The 15,795-nt window shown below is 39.6% G+C and overlaps 1 protein-coding gene across 1 annotated transcript in view; it reads left to right on the top strand.

The window, feature by feature from the left end:
• The window catches only part of LOC138525999 (nuclear apoptosis-inducing factor 1-like), a 58,803-nt gene extending 47,734 nt beyond the window's left edge, over positions 1-11,069 (top strand). Inside the window, exon 3 of the mRNA XM_069636290.1 lies at positions 10,957-11,069. Within this exon, the coding sequence (XP_069492391.1) occupies positions 10,957-11,069 (113 nt within the window). The remainder of the gene's footprint in view (positions 1-10,956) is intronic.
• Positions 11,070-15,795: the final 4,726 nt, after the last annotated feature.

The following is a 15,795-nucleotide window of genomic DNA, read 5'->3' as shown; positions in this document are numbered from 1 at the left end:
TCATGGAACACACCCACATGCCAAACTCCAGTTGTGTAACATGTTGGGAAATATGCTGAACATTTCAAACAGACACACACACATATCCACACATTTCCCTCTTATATATAGAGAGAAGAGATAGGCAAGGTATTTTGCATACAGTGGTGGAAGCCATTTTTGTCTGACTCAGCACTGACAATTTTAAATCGCTCGTCTATTTTGTGAATCCTTTCTGAAAAACTTTGATTGACATTAATATCCACATCAAACATTCAACAAGTGTAGTGTATCGATCTGTCGAGGGTGGATGTTGTAATTCTCCATCTGCCTTCAAATGCTACAGCTAAAAATGATTCTACAACAGGTAAAGCCCTCATGCAAATGGGTTTTGAGGTGTTCATTCATCCTAACAAAACCACTTCTTTTCTTCTAAAGAATACATTTGAGAATGAAATCATACTGCAGATTATTGCTCTAAGTCTTGGTTCAGCATTGACTATGACTTTGAACTCTGTGGGCCTAACACAAAGAACTGTTTGTTTACCAATGGAGGCAGGGGCTTTTCCCCCGATTGTTGACTGGTCTTGTCTGCCCGAGGCCCTCTCCAAGTCCCTCAGACTAGTGGTGCTCAGAATTCACTTTAGTCTTCCATGCTTAGCTCTCCTATCTTGGAATTTTAGATGTTTTAATAGTTTGATGAGTCTTCTTGTTGATTTTGCAAATGTATTAGATTTCAATGTATTTCTCTTCCAGGATACCTAGCTAAGAGACCTTCCAGTCATAGATGGCTATACAATATTCTTATACAAATCCCACAAAGGACCATTGGGCTGGCCATATTGTGGCCTTGTGATAGGAATGGGTAATTGTCTTGATGTGGAGGATTCTTACGGGCCAGATATGTGTGATAGTATCCTAGCTGTCTCAATACACTGGAAGGGGAATCGTACTATTTCTTCACTGCAGTTGATTAAACTATAGTATTATACCCTAACTATGGACAAAACAAACATAATGAACGATTTAAAGTCCCTTTTGTTGGACCGATCAGAAGTGGGAGATATAGCAAAGGTTATTCTAGATTGAGACATAATTGTGATTGCTCTGATTACTTTCTAAATTTTAAGTTAGAATCATTGTCCATTCGGTATGATACTCAAATAAATTCCCACTATCATGCAATTGAGAAATGAGGTGGGCACGGGTGGGACAATGTTTGGGAAAATTGGGCCATTGATATGGCCAGTGGACATTTTACCTGAGATATTCTGGGAAGGCCCACATGGCACAATTTTAGTGCTCACTGTGAAGGCATCATGAAGCAGACACAGACAACAGGTTCAAGTTCGGTCCATAAAGGTTTTATTAACTCAAAATGCAGGGTTGGATAAGGCCTAACTTGCCCTATGGTAAGGTGGGGTTTCCCTACGTAAATAAACTATGGATAGTCTTTGCCAGGAAGTCCTAAGTAAAAGTCTGTCTATGTCCAAAATCTATGCTTGCCCTCACGTCTAACTGTATAAAATGTGTAGGGATGCCAGCAACAAAAAAAATAGTGATTGGCTTCCAATCAGCTTCCCCTTCCCCAGTTCAAAATTGTTCAAAAGTCATAGGACTTCCCATACATAAGATTTCAAATCTTCCAGATTTTAAAACAACCAAATTCCCTGGGACACTTGCCAGTTCTTAGGATATTGTCACATTTCACTATTTCACATAGGCAGTTCAGTTTCTTGACTTCAAAAACATGTAAGAGTTTGTTGTTGAACACAAACTTCTTTATAGGTGCTTTCAATGGCTTTACCTTACAAAGGGGTTTACTCAGTCTAGGTGCAGTTGTCAGATCACATGATCCACCCATTACAGGTCACACAACTGATACACCTTCTTGGTTGCTTTTCCATCCACTCTTTGCCATTGCTTCAACTTGAAAGTGATGCTTGCTTCATTTATCTGCACCACACTCTCCTGACATTTTATCTTGGCTTGCTTGGACACTATGCATTTGTCACACTTTCTTTCATTCTCCTGGCCCTTGCCAATGCTTGATTTCTCATATAATACAAAGTTCCTTGAATGCTCTTGGCTTTTTCCAATACTTGTTTTCTCAGCAGTTCATCGAATGCCCCTGGCTGTTGCCAATTCTTGTTTTCTCATATAATGCACAATTCCTTGACTGCTGTTGACCGTTGTCAATGCTTGTGTTCTCATATAATACACATCAGGCCGATTCCCAATCTTTCACTCTGCATAATGTTCAAGAATGCTCATAACTTGAATCCGCTATGTTCGTCATTCACAAGTGCTTATATTTGCTTATACTTCGTTCGGTATTCAAAAGCACTTAGTTCGGTATTCACAAAAGAACGTTTAACTGCTTTCACTTCACTCATTATTCAAAAGTACTTATTTGATTCCATTTAATTGTTAAACAATGTTAACTGCCTGATTTTTAGATATGCTGGCCAGCCCAGTGCTCTCCCTTCTAGTTTCACTCACTGGTTTGATGTTAGAGCTCTTCAGCGAGGTCCTCGATCACCACAGGTTCTCTCCTTTCCGGACGGTACCTTGCTCTTTTGCCCAGCTGCTTCCCAAGGCTCTGCTCACCCGGCGATGTTCCACCTGCAGCTCTGGAGTATTATAACCACTTTTCTCGGTTGTACTGGTCTCCCTCTTTCGGTCAGCCACTGGCCTCCAGCGTCCTTCAGCTGCGCTTCCCTCTGCATAAACTCTGCATCCTTTCTTGAGTCTGTAGCGCTTCGCCAGCCACACCGCCGATCCATAGAGGTCTGCCTGCAGATAGCTGGCCATAGCCCTGCTTCCACAGCTGACTCCATTTACAAAAGGATGTTGGCTTTTAAAGTTCCTGCCACAATAATGAGTCAAGTAAAGACTAGACTGGAACTTAACAGATTTATTTACATCAAATAAGCATGCTAATTTTGAAAATGAGAGTGTCTCTGTTTGGAACACACATTAATTTGATATAGCAGTTACATATTATTATTTAACTAGCTGGGGTACCCGGCATTGCCTGTGTTATGATTGACTGGTGTCTCATGTGACCTGGAGGATGTTGCTCTTGTCCTCTTGTCGGCAAGTCTTGCTTCAGTTTGCTCTGGTGTCTCATGTGCCTTAGAGTATGTTGCTCTTGTCCTCATGTCGGCAAGTCTTGCTTCAGTTTGCTCTGGCATCTCATTTGCCCTGGACAAAGTTGCTCTTGTCCCTTGTCGTGTTGCTGTTTGTTGTTGTGTTTCAGAAGCTCTTGATATTGATTTTCGCTTTGCATCAGATGGAGCTTTTCCAAGTGATGTTTTTGTTTTGTGTGGCATGTTTCAGTCACTCAATGGCTTCAGCACATTTGAGAAAATGTCCAAGAAAGATTGATTGATTGTGCTCTCTTCTTGTGAATGAACTTAGGTAAACTGTAATGTTGCAATTTCCCATATTTATAGTGGTGTGATAATTTTTCTTCCCTATAAAAATGCTTCAATAAACACTTTGAACTGTATACAGTAGTAATGAATTTCAAAGGAATAACCAACACATCGAATATTTTACTTCAACACTTTTCCAAGTTTGCCTCCTTCCAGTACCTACTGTAGTGAATTGCGGTGAGCATCAGTAAATGAGTGTGTCTACATAGTGAATTTTTGCATCAAAAAATAGACTGCAATCTTGCCCCTCATAAATGAGTAATCCAAACACAATGTGGTAGCAGTGGGTTCAACGGTGTGGATTTGTATAGCCGGGCAAACATACACACACATCCAACATTTTATTTGCACATAAGATTTGTGCGTCCAAACATATACTGTGATCTTGCCCCAGACAAAAGAGGAAACCATGCAAAATTTGGTAGACATGGGAAAAACGATGTGGATTTGTAAAGCCGGACAAACATACACACATACATACATTCAGTTTTACATATAAAGATAGGAAGGGACACAAATCGAATTATAAAGACTAGGAATTGCAATGTAGGTCTGCATTGATAATGCACATTGAAAACACATATTAAAAGTCATGGCAACAAATAAACTCCACTGAATTCTGGAAATTGATGAATAGAGTGAGTACAAGCTATGCCGACAAATTAATAAATCCAATATCTGCCTCCACTTGGGAATAACATTTTAAAGATCAATTTTTTTAAATTGATCATTTTAAAATTGTTTTGATGAATGGGGAGCCACCCCAATTGGCATTTATCCTTCTCCAAACAGCAAAATATTGAATTAATTAAAAAATATAAATCTAGAGCCATTTGTCAAGATGGCTTCTCCAATTTCACATGTTAGGCAGATCCTTGTTTTTTTTTTCGGAGTGGAATTTGGAGGTCCTCTTTTAAAAGCAATATTGTGAATTGGAGGCTACCTTATTCATGGCACTTTTCTCACATTGTTCCTATTTAAAAAAGGGGGACACATCAAACCCTGTTTCAGTGTTCCCATTACTGTGGAGTCCTAACTCCATGTGAATGGGAACTTACTGTTGCTCCACCAGTATTACCGTGAAGTAGAAACGTTAAGCCGAGGGTGCCGGTAGGCTGACGGTAGCACGAGTGACCTACTGGCATACTTGTAATGAGGCCCAACATCAAGGTTTTAGTATCTTTGATATTACAGCATCTTGATCATTAGTTTTGATCACCAATCGTTTATCAAAACTTCGAACATGATTCTGTTGCCTACAAGGTACCTCAATTCATGGATTGATAATCAATTTGTTCTAGATGGAGGTGCGTAGGACACTTCATATTTTATATATATTGTTAGTATAGACCTTGACGGGGCATTTGACAGAGATAATGGCAATATTTGCCAACATATACACACCTCCAAGTAAGATTAAATTCAAAAGGAAGTCTTGCAGATCCACTAGCATAAATAATACAATCATTTCATATTTTTCAAAGTTAAAAATTCAATCAAACTTAACCTGGCATATTAACAACACTGTATTACTTGCGCTGAAGGAATTAATTTATCTAGGCTGCCTTATTATAAACAAACCTAAGAAAGGAACCTGCTTTATATCTTTTTACGAAAGAAAAAGTTTCCACTCATCACTCAGATGAAAAAATAAAGTCTTAATATTGTAAAATATCACTCCTTACATTAAATAGCTTTTACAAACAAAATGTTGTGCCTAAAATTATGCATGGGTTGGGAATTAAAGCAAACAAAGATTGCCTCTCTCTGATAAAGATAGAAGGGTTGATTTGGTGATCAGTTTTGTCATTACCATCATATGTCCCGATCTGTATTATAAGACATGAATTAAGGTTGTTATACCTTCAATCAATTGTTTCTCGGATATCAATAGGGTTGTATTGCAAACATTTCTCCCCCCCGAAGAATACTTTTTATGCAGACTTGAATGTGATTATTTTTAAAGAGAATTGTTACTCAATTGGGGGTGTTAGATCTTTTTACCAGTTTGATAGATAATCAAAATTCCACTAAGTTGAAATTATTGTCTTTTGACTGGATTTCCATAATTGCCTACATTTCATCTAATATGCTTTTCTCAGAATGTTGCAGGGAGGGGGACAACATTTGGGACCGTACTAAGTTATATAGTGAGGTTTCCATGCCCCAAAGCAAGATCTGATTATATTTGATTTATATTAAATCTGTTTCCTATTCTTGTGATTTTAGCACCCAGAAATAGGCTTCCTGATTAAATGCTAGGTTGTCAGCTATGTTACACTATGAAAGTAGGGGAAACATTGAAACATTTAGTTCTGCTTTGCTATACTAAGATTTGTAAAACAAATGTTTAAAATGATAAGGCATACTGATTTATTGGCCCATTCTATTAAACATTATGTCGACATTGTATTTGTAGAGTTCTCAATTTTTGTGTAATTGAAGGAAGTGTATATACTTAAGAACTGTAAAGTTGTATTTCTAATGTAATAAGGAATTGCATGAGCATATAGTGCTAACTTTTTTGTATTTTCCAATATATTTGTGAAAGGTTTATATAAAACATAATACCAACATTTTAAAAAACAAACTTAAATCTAACTCTCTGAATCCCCACTCATTGCCTCTTCCTTCTTCCTTCTCAATTACTCTAACTTTGCCACAGCTTATTCTGCTTACCCTTAAAATACAGACTATCTCCAGCAAAGAAAGCTTTTGAATTATGGAAAGAAGCTCTAACTGCATGCCCCACTTAAGGCCATGCAGTTGAACTTTGGTTGAACTCCTTAAAATGTTTGACCAAAGTATGAGCTGGTCGAATCACCTGATAATCAGGTGATTTTAGGTTCTTGCAGTAAGGGGTTTCCAAGCCTACTAATGCAAAAGTGGGAGGATGGAGGACTGAAGCAAGTTCAATTAGAACATACTTTTATAAGACCTACAGCCTCATTTTGAGTATATCAGTGCAGTTAAAAAAGTGTCATTAATGAAATTACTGACACTTTTACTACAACACCCTATTATGAAGTTTAAAGTCATGTGGAAGAAAACATCTTGTCTGTGCTGGAGATCCCCTCCAAACCCCATTTTCTAAACAAATAGATGATTTGACATGGGTAGAATTACCACCTGTAATAAATGTTTCAAATAACTAAGGGAGTACTGGCAGACTCCTTTAAAAAAGCAATAAGCACCGAGCCGCTGGGGCATTACTGAGTCAGGTAATAGCCCAGGCCCATATTTACACATAGTTAATGCCCCTGCAGTGATGGGCTAATTGCTATTAGTAAACCAGCCCATAAAACCAGGATACTAAAAGTATTTTATTTCTGAAGTGTTCCCAGCGTGTCCGCTCCCTGTTCCGAACCTCCTCATTGGCTGAGTGGCTGCCACCACCCCCAGCCGGGGCCATGAAGGAATGTAGTGGGGAGAGGGATTCGAGGGATTTGAGGGATTGGGCGTGGCCATCTTGTGCTAATCTTATCCGTTGATGCATCGTCCTAAGTTCAAGTGCGCTCACGGCAAGAATACAGATCGCCCGCCCCTCAAACTGACAGCACTAGACGTTTACGCTCATTTTCACACACCAATGCATGTCTCGTGTCTACTTTCTCGGTGCGCAAGCTTTTGATGTGTCACCATGGAAATGCCAGGACCCATCTTCCCTCAACAAGTATAAACAGACCCTTTCTGATCAGACAACTTTGGAGTTCCTTTTTCAATCATTTCGCTGTATTTAGTTTCGATCAGCCATGACTCGTTTCTGCTCTTTTCAGCTATCTTCCTAGTACAAAGCGCTGCAAACAGGTACTTCCACTAGCAGAACTGATTTAACTCGTTACTTCCATTTTATTTAAATATTTGTCATATAATGGCAGCAATACAGCCCTACCAGTCAAGCCTGAGTATTCAGAAGCGGAACTAATGGAAAGAGAAAGAAAAATAAGCAGAAACAATGGGGAATTGGATGATAGTTGGGAAGAAGAATCACCAGAGCATGTGCCCGAGCCTAGCAACATGAAAGACGATTCCACCTGGTGTACCTGACATCGTTGCGAGGACAGGCCAACTGAGGTGGAGAACTGCTACTGCCAAGAAAATGCTGGATGCTCGGCCTACATAGCCGAAAAACACACACCACCACTATGCGTTACCGAGCTGCATGACTTCAGGGCAGCCTGTCTCACAAAGTCTGTGTTGAGGATTATGATGGTGCTTATGCACGAACCTTGCGCAACAGTTCACCCTCGCAATCCCAGTAATGAGTAAGTATACTCTAGATCTAATGTAATTTTGACCATTGAGATGACTAACATTTCATGTTGTTCTCTTACATTGTCGCAACTTTGATCTATCACTGACAAATTAATTTAGCCTGTAAATTGAATACATTTCTCTAGTTTATTGGAAATCAGAGTGTTCATCGCCTACATGTCTTTCACTTTCAACTAAATAACAATATTTCTCTATGGCCAAAACCGTTCTGGCTAGAATGGGTGTTCACTTTTGTAATGTGTCGATACTTTAAAGCCCAAGTTCCTTTTTCCAGAAAGTTACTTTTCTAAGGGCAACTATAGCATAGAATTTAGGATGTATTTTCAAATAAGGTGTTACACTTATCATGTTCATCCAATTGAAATATGTATTTTTCTCTTTCATGGGTGGTACAGGCTGGTGAACTACCGTTCGTTTACATGGTAGCTTTATGGGAGGCTTAGATTCCGCGTTCGACGAGTAATATCCACCTTTGTCTATCGAGCCATTTCTGCCAAATTCATCAGTCACTTTGGACAGTAAGAGGGATTTTCACACACTGTAATCCAACCTCACGTATACAATTTGTAGTTTGTTTGTGCCATGAACATCACCAAATTAAATAAAATAGAAATGAGCACATACAAATAGTTGTTTGAATTTTTAAGTGAGTCAAGAATACGCTCAATCGTCTATGAGGGTCATGCGAGAATGGTTGGTGCCCTTTTGTGCTCACCTCGTCCCCATCCATCCCCCGTCCAGTATTGGGTGGGTTGGAACAGCCAAGGTGCGAAACACCATGTACAACTCAAAGGGACCCTTCAGACTCTTCTCTTCAAGACATTGCCCCTTCAAACAACATAAGTTTGTGTCCCTTCAGCAATGTTCTGCCCTTTTTGCGCTTGCCTCATGCCCATCCATCCCAGTATCAATGGCAGCTCATACCTATTACTATGTACTCCCAAGGGGGCTTGGTGGGTGGGAACGCTCAAGTTGCCAAACACCATATACACTTCAAAAGGATCTACTGCATGGTGACCATTATTCATATGGCCTAGCCAGACCCAGTGTCTCCAGACTCCCCTCTTCAAGGCCCCGACCCCAGCAATCAACATAGGTTTGTGTCCCTTCTGTAATGTTCTGGCCTTTTTGCACTCACCTTATGCCCATCCATCCCCCCTCCAGTATCAATGGCAGTTCACGCCTATGACTGTGTGCTCCCAAGGGGACTGGGTTGGTGGAAACACTCATGTTGCTAACACCATGTATGTTTCTTAAAGGGACCTACTGCACGGTGACCATTGTTTAGATGGCCTCCCCAGAACCAGTGTCTCCAGACTCCCCTCTTCAAGTCCATCCATCCCCTTCCCTCCCTCCCCAGTATCGATGGCAGTTTACAGCCAAGACCATGAGCTTGCAAGGCAGCTGGGTGGGTGTGGATGCTCAAGGTGCCACAAGCTGTTTAAAAGCTAGCCTCTGTGTAGCATTGAAAATATACATTACACATCATACAAAATGGTGCAGACTTTTTGTTTTTGTGTTGGCAATACACGTCTGTGGCTTTTAGAAACATAATAATAAACCAAACAAGATTACTGTGTTTATGCCTTGCTGGCAGCTTGCTTTCAGCCCCATGCCAGCACACCTGAGTGGGTCCAGGGCCACTCGGGTTCATCCAAAAGACCTTTACTCTTCTAAGGCTGTATGCACACCCTCTCGTTGCTATTATGTTTAAAATCCCTGTATGGGAGAAATTCCTTCCCATTTACTGATAGATGTGTTCCATTTTTGTAGAAATGCTCTGGGCCAGAATAGGCCGCTTCCACCAGGATGTGATTGTGTTTTTAAATGGGAGTTTGCTTCTTGACTCTTCGGTCCACTTTCCTGTCCTAACCACAAAGTAATGGCCACAATACATGCTGATTTGTAGGGTTTCTCTTATCTTTTAAACAATATTGCTTATGTTAGCTAAGGTCATATTCATCTATCTAGTGAAACAATGTCATTTCCAACCTCCGAACTTGTTGAATACTTGTGTCCCCATGCCTACGCGACATGCTGATGTGGCTGCGACTATCCTCAAAGAATGCGTCCCATATTCTGTGATATTTGTTGTCCACATGGCCAGGCAAGACCCAGTGTCTCCTTACTAACCTCTCCATAGCCCCGGTCCCTGATATCAACATATGCTTTTGTCCACTGAACAGTGTTCTGGGACTTTTGAGCTTATTGCACCCACATCCATCCTCCTCCCTAGTGTCAATGGCGGTTGGCACCTATGAACACGGTCGTACTGGGCCATACGCTTGTCTCTGGCTCCAATGAAAATGTGGCACACAGTTTGAAGTCACTATTCATTCCTTTTCGGACACCATTTGAATATTACCAAAAGGTAAGTATTTTGATGAAAAGGAGATGCAAATTGTGCATTAGAAAAATGTTTTCAGCAAAAGTGTTCACTACTAGTAGTCGCATATTGAAGTAACTCATCAAAATGGCCTACATGGCCCAAAAAAGTTGGCCACTTTCATTAATAAAATGACCCACACAAGCATTTTGCATTTGTGGTTCAACCCTGGCCCTATTGCCCTATAGGCAGTACGAGCAGGCCTGTGCCTGTGCGCTCACAAGGGGTCTGGGTGGGTGTGTCAGATGTGAAACATTGACATCGAGCCTGAGTGGGTGTAGACGAACACGTCACACATTCACATATATACCCAATTTTCTAAGCCTTTATATACACCTTGACATTTACCAGTAGAACATCTCTGAGATCTACAAGGTATATTGTCATCGTGCTACCTGTTTCCCGATACCTGTTCCATGGCTACTTGTTCCCCTCCTTGCTGAATCGGCTAATTTGTTTGTCCAAGTAAGGGTAGGTCACCTATGTGCTTCTCTATGTTCATCGATTGCTGCCCTGAAAGTTTCTATCGATTTAAACCTAATGCACCCAGTATTTTAATGTTCATTTATCTCAAAGACTTCACCATTATCGAATGTTTGATGTAGTTTGAACTCAGTAAATAGCACATTGCATCACTGTGCATTGTAATAGAATTAAAAGTTTTGTGGTCCATGTTTGTAAGCATATTTGCTTTTGATGCTTGAAAGTTCATTCAATGGATGATTTGCGGTATAACAATCAATTCTGCAAGAAAGTTAACTAGGTTACAAAGGTTTTCTTTCTTTATTTAAAGCAAACTTTACAGACAAAGCTGTGTTATAATTCCTTTATTCACATTCATACAATATTATTTGTGATAATTATTTTTTTATACAGATCTTACAGACTTTTCAACAATGCCTTCATCTATCGTTATCAGTTGCCCTTTTGTGAGCCATGCCAAAACTCAGGGCATAATCCTGAAAACATTCCTGAAGGATATTGATTGAATCAAATTGCGGTTTTCCAGTGGACGAGAGTGAAAGTAGAGTACAGTCTGTCTTGCAAGACTTGAGGGCCAATCGATTACGCCTCTACAGCCTGCACTTTACCGACGATCTATGAACAATCAAAGTACACAAAAATTCATCGTAATTTGCTTCCAAACGCAATTCTGACTCAATTCCGGCACACACTTGCTCAGGTGAGTAGTGGACGATGAATGTGTTATGTTTGTTTGTATGTAGGACGATGGTCTGCATAAAAAAGTATTTATGATCTCTCAATGTATTTAAAGTAGTGTATTGAAAAGGTAACTTCATGAACGGTTTAGAGTTTTTGGTGTTTATTTCCATCAAAGTAGTATTGCTCAAGTTTCCGAAGTTACCAGATTCAACAGAATTTTAAAATGTTTCACTTTAGTATACGTTATCTATCCCGCTTTCTGGGGCCTCTAATAAATCAGTGAAATATGACCCTCAGTAAAATCTCCATAGTGCCCTTTAAAAGTCACAAAATGTTTTCGAAATATGTTGGCTGACATGTCCTTCTTTAGGTAGAGCACACCGATGGAATCACAGACCCTCACCAGTGACGAAAACAGCAACATGTCTAGTATCCCAATGGAGAGCCCTACCGACTTGGACAAAGTGATATTTTAGAGCGTTGGATGTGGCCACCTTTCTAATACTAATTTACCTTTTCCATTGTACTGTTTTCTGACAATGTACTGAAAATGAAGGTGCAAGGTTCTGCATCAATTGCTTTTCCGGAGTCAACATCAACCTCACTCGCCTATCAAGTAATTATATTATACTAGTTTAGTTTAGTGTGTTTGCTTATAAAGCACACCTAACCCAAAGGTATCTGGGTGCTTTAACTTATATATGCAACAATTGTTACATGTAGGTAGTACAAAAACAAAAAGTACACACATAACAGTAATCACATACATAGGAAGAGAGGTAACCAATTTACTTGTGTTACATATCAAGATAACGTGCCTTGCCTGGCAAGAGAGTTAGTTACAGAAGTAAGTATGGTTACAGGAGCGAGCTGTAGAGTGTCAGGCGCCTCGTGTTACATATCTAGGCACTGGCACATTGTGTAAGAACTTGAAGTGTGATGTGTAGTTTGAGATCCTAGATATGTTGGGGGAAGAGCCAAGTTTCTACCTTGTTTCTGAAGGACCAAAAAGAAGGTTCAGCTCTTTGCGCTGGGGGCAAGGAATTCCAGGTCTTGGCTGCTAGTACAGGTAATCTAGATCCTCTACCTTTTTGCAGTTGTATTTGGGGATATTAAGGCAGTGTGAATAGTTAGATCTAGTAGGTCAGGTGGATTGCTTTCTGGAAAATCTATCGACCAGCTATTTGGGGGCCAAGTTTGAGAGGCATTTGTGGGTGATCACTAAGGTTCTGGATGTGATCCTGTCTTGTTTAAGTAGCCAGTTAGAGTTCCGTCTTACTTGTGATATGTGGTTGGAGCGAGGAATTTTTAGGGCGGTTCTAAGGGTATTGTTTTGCAACACTTGTAACTTATTCAAGTTCCGCTTGCTCGTGCCTAAGTATAAGGTATTTCAGCAGTCCAATTTTGAAAGTATAAGTATACTAGTCCTTTGTATGCGAATAAACAACACATGCATGTGTTATGCTTGGAATTTCAACATATTGAAAATGATTATGTATAGTATTGGTTATTTACACAAAGTGGCATGTATGGGTGTCTCTCTGAATGTACTATCGTCTGCATCTCAATTTTTCAGTTTTGTTTTGCTTTTTCATCCATATTAAAACAAGTACTATGTTATGGGGGATGCCGGAACTTGGACTACAATCACGTCCTCCTTGCAACAGGTCCAGAGTATGAGGTATGTTTACTTACAGTTCCCTTGCTAGAATGAAAGTAAATCCTACAAAGGATATACTTTGACAATGAAATGCATGTAGCCTTGCACTGTTTTCTGATTTTGGGTCTAAAGTTATATTTCCTCCCTAATGTAGAATACATTACAAAGGAAACATTACAAAGCAAACTACTTTTCAATGCGACATTATAATCACTATGTTTTGCCGGGTGATCTCAGATCAAGTCCATGTGTCATCTCGGAAGGTTATCAGGTGAAATCTCAAAAATGTATATTATGACCAAATCACATACACTGTTTTTGAGGGTATGTTCATGCAAATATTCTATTTGTGTTGCAACAACAAACCGTATAGTATATGGTTCGTAATAATTTTAAAATACTTTGTGCAGATGTGCTTTGTGCGATGCAAGAATGTAATTTTCACTCCCACTGATTTTTTTAAAATTATTTTTCTATTCAAGGAATGTACTCAAGATGTGCAATTAGAAGAGGCACATGGACCAGAGGTATACATAACCTAATATGAAATATAATTGGGCATCACATTGTATTAGGAATACATTTGTATAATGTTGTAATGTTTTGAAGTCTGTCAAGTTGTTGCTGTTTGTAGATATGTTCATATGTTTTTTTGAGTGGAAATTAAATTTGCTTGATTTAAACCATATACAATGCTCTTTTTCAGCTTGATGTTGCAGTTGGCAAAGAGAAGGCTACAGTTTTGAAGTGAATTAAAAAAACACGGTTAAAGAACGAACCAGTTTGTTTTGGAGAAGTTTTTAAGAGGATGTTTTAGTCATATTATGGTTTTAGTTGGAAAATCATATCTTCTGTATTTGTGCTATACATTGAGCATGTTTTTCTATAAATCTATTAGAGGCCCAGAAGGAAGAGGAGTATAAAGATTCAGGCAATAACTGAAACCAAAGATTTTGCTTGCCAAACAGATTTCACAATGGAGCAACTACTATTTTTGGCACAGCATTGTCCAGTCAATATTCAGACTCATGATGCATATGTGCAGTGGCCAGAAAATGAACGGAATCTCACCTGTGAACCATACAAAGTTACAATGGACCATAGCTACTTTGTGAAAACTCACACCATGAAACTGAAGACAATGAAGATGCATTGTAATTGCACGCAGACCCTTTGACACAATCTACACCCTCTAAGAATGTTCCGCCCAACAAACATTCTATGTTACCTCTTTTTCCAATTCATGCAGAAAGATCAAAGCCTGAAATAAAAGAGGCTGAAACTTCAACACAATTGACTGAGGAATTTGCTCAAGATCTCGATTTCACTTTGCCTAGTATTGATAAATTGTCCACCACCGTTGAGTCTCAAAACACAGTACTGTATTGTATTGTATTGTATTGTATTGTATTTTATTTCTATAGCGCGCCAAGCCCTTGGGCATCTGGGCACATTTCTTACAAGGTTACTCAGGCAGACACATTTGTACATTAGTAGAAATACAGGTACAATGAAATGAAATTACACGCTGCACAAGGCAAAAGGTGGAATATACAGTTGTGTGCAGTATTTACAAAAAAAACATTAGTGTTAAGTACCGACAGTAGTTAGGCTTCAATTGTGATGAGCCAAGCTTTAACATTCTTACAGAATTTGTAATAGGAAGGTTCTGCTCTGAGGTACTGCAGGGTGATTGGCTATTAAAGGAGCAAAACAATATTGTATTCAACAGCTGCCTGCTAGAGATTGTACAAATGCTGAAATGTGATCATAAATTAAGAGGGAACATATATGGGGAGCCATTGCTGAATGTGTCTCATGCATTACAAGGCACCAACCTGAAAATCCATGCCAGCTATGTCCATCTCCATTATAAATGGTCATGGTCTGCTCAAACCATTCTCTGCAACGTGCCTGCTGGAAATGGACTTTGTTCAGCAGCTTTACTGTTCTGTGGATTGAATTTGAGTAAGATTACCAGTTTCTGTCACTATATGGGACTTGAGTTCCTTGTTAAAACCCAGTACCACAAATATCTGAGCGAATTTGTATTCCCTGCTATTAGTCATGCGTGGAAACTCAAACATTCTCTGGCAAACGTGTGAGGCTAGCTGGCGATGGACAGTGTGACAGTCCAGGAATTTTTGCTAAGTACTGCACATACCACTTTCAAGACATGGAAAGTAAAAAAAATGGCGAGTTCAGTCATCATGCAGGTGTCTGAATGTACATCGTCTGTGGCCATGGAGAAACATAGTTTCATTAAATCCATCGAACAACTGGAATCCAGGGGAATGCAAATAGACCTGATAGCCACTGAGATGCATGTTTCAATAGCCGAGGCCATGCAGAGCAGTTTCCACACATTTGGCATCAATTTTATGTGTGGCACGTCACCAAACCAATCAATAAAAAAAATACTTCTGGTAAAAAAACAGTTCGGAAAACCTTTTAAAATGGTGTCAGTCTATCAGCAATCAACTTCGATGGAGCTCCAAAACTTGTGATGGGTCTTTAGAAATTCTACTTGAAAAATGTTGTTTTCTGATGCACCATTGTTCCAACGTACATTCATGGACAGAAAACCAAAATTTTCACAAATGTGCACATTGACCTTTATCAAAGGAGCAGGAATGCAAGAAGAAGTGGCTGGTGCCATGTTCCCCTCCACACAAAGCACTTGAGAAGATTGTGTACGATAAAACGCTTTCAAGAGACCTGAAGGGACTCACAGAAGTCTGTCATACTGGAGATTTGGAGTTGTTCCATAATATGTGCCTAAAGTACAGGCCCAAAAGGTTGCATTTCAGCATAGATGGTATGGAGGACAGAACAAGACTAGCTGTACTTGCGAACAATGAGAACTTTGGGAGGAAACAAGTGAAAACTGC

The sequence above is a fragment of the Ambystoma mexicanum genome, chromosome 7p (genome assembly GCF_040938575.1).
Source record: "Ambystoma mexicanum isolate Mex_15411 chromosome 7p, UKY_AmexF1_1, whole genome shotgun sequence".
In the NCBI taxonomy this organism is placed as follows: Eukaryota; Metazoa; Chordata; class Amphibia; order Caudata; family Ambystomatidae; genus Ambystoma; species Ambystoma mexicanum.
This window is presented reverse-complemented; position numbering and strand designations above follow the sequence as displayed.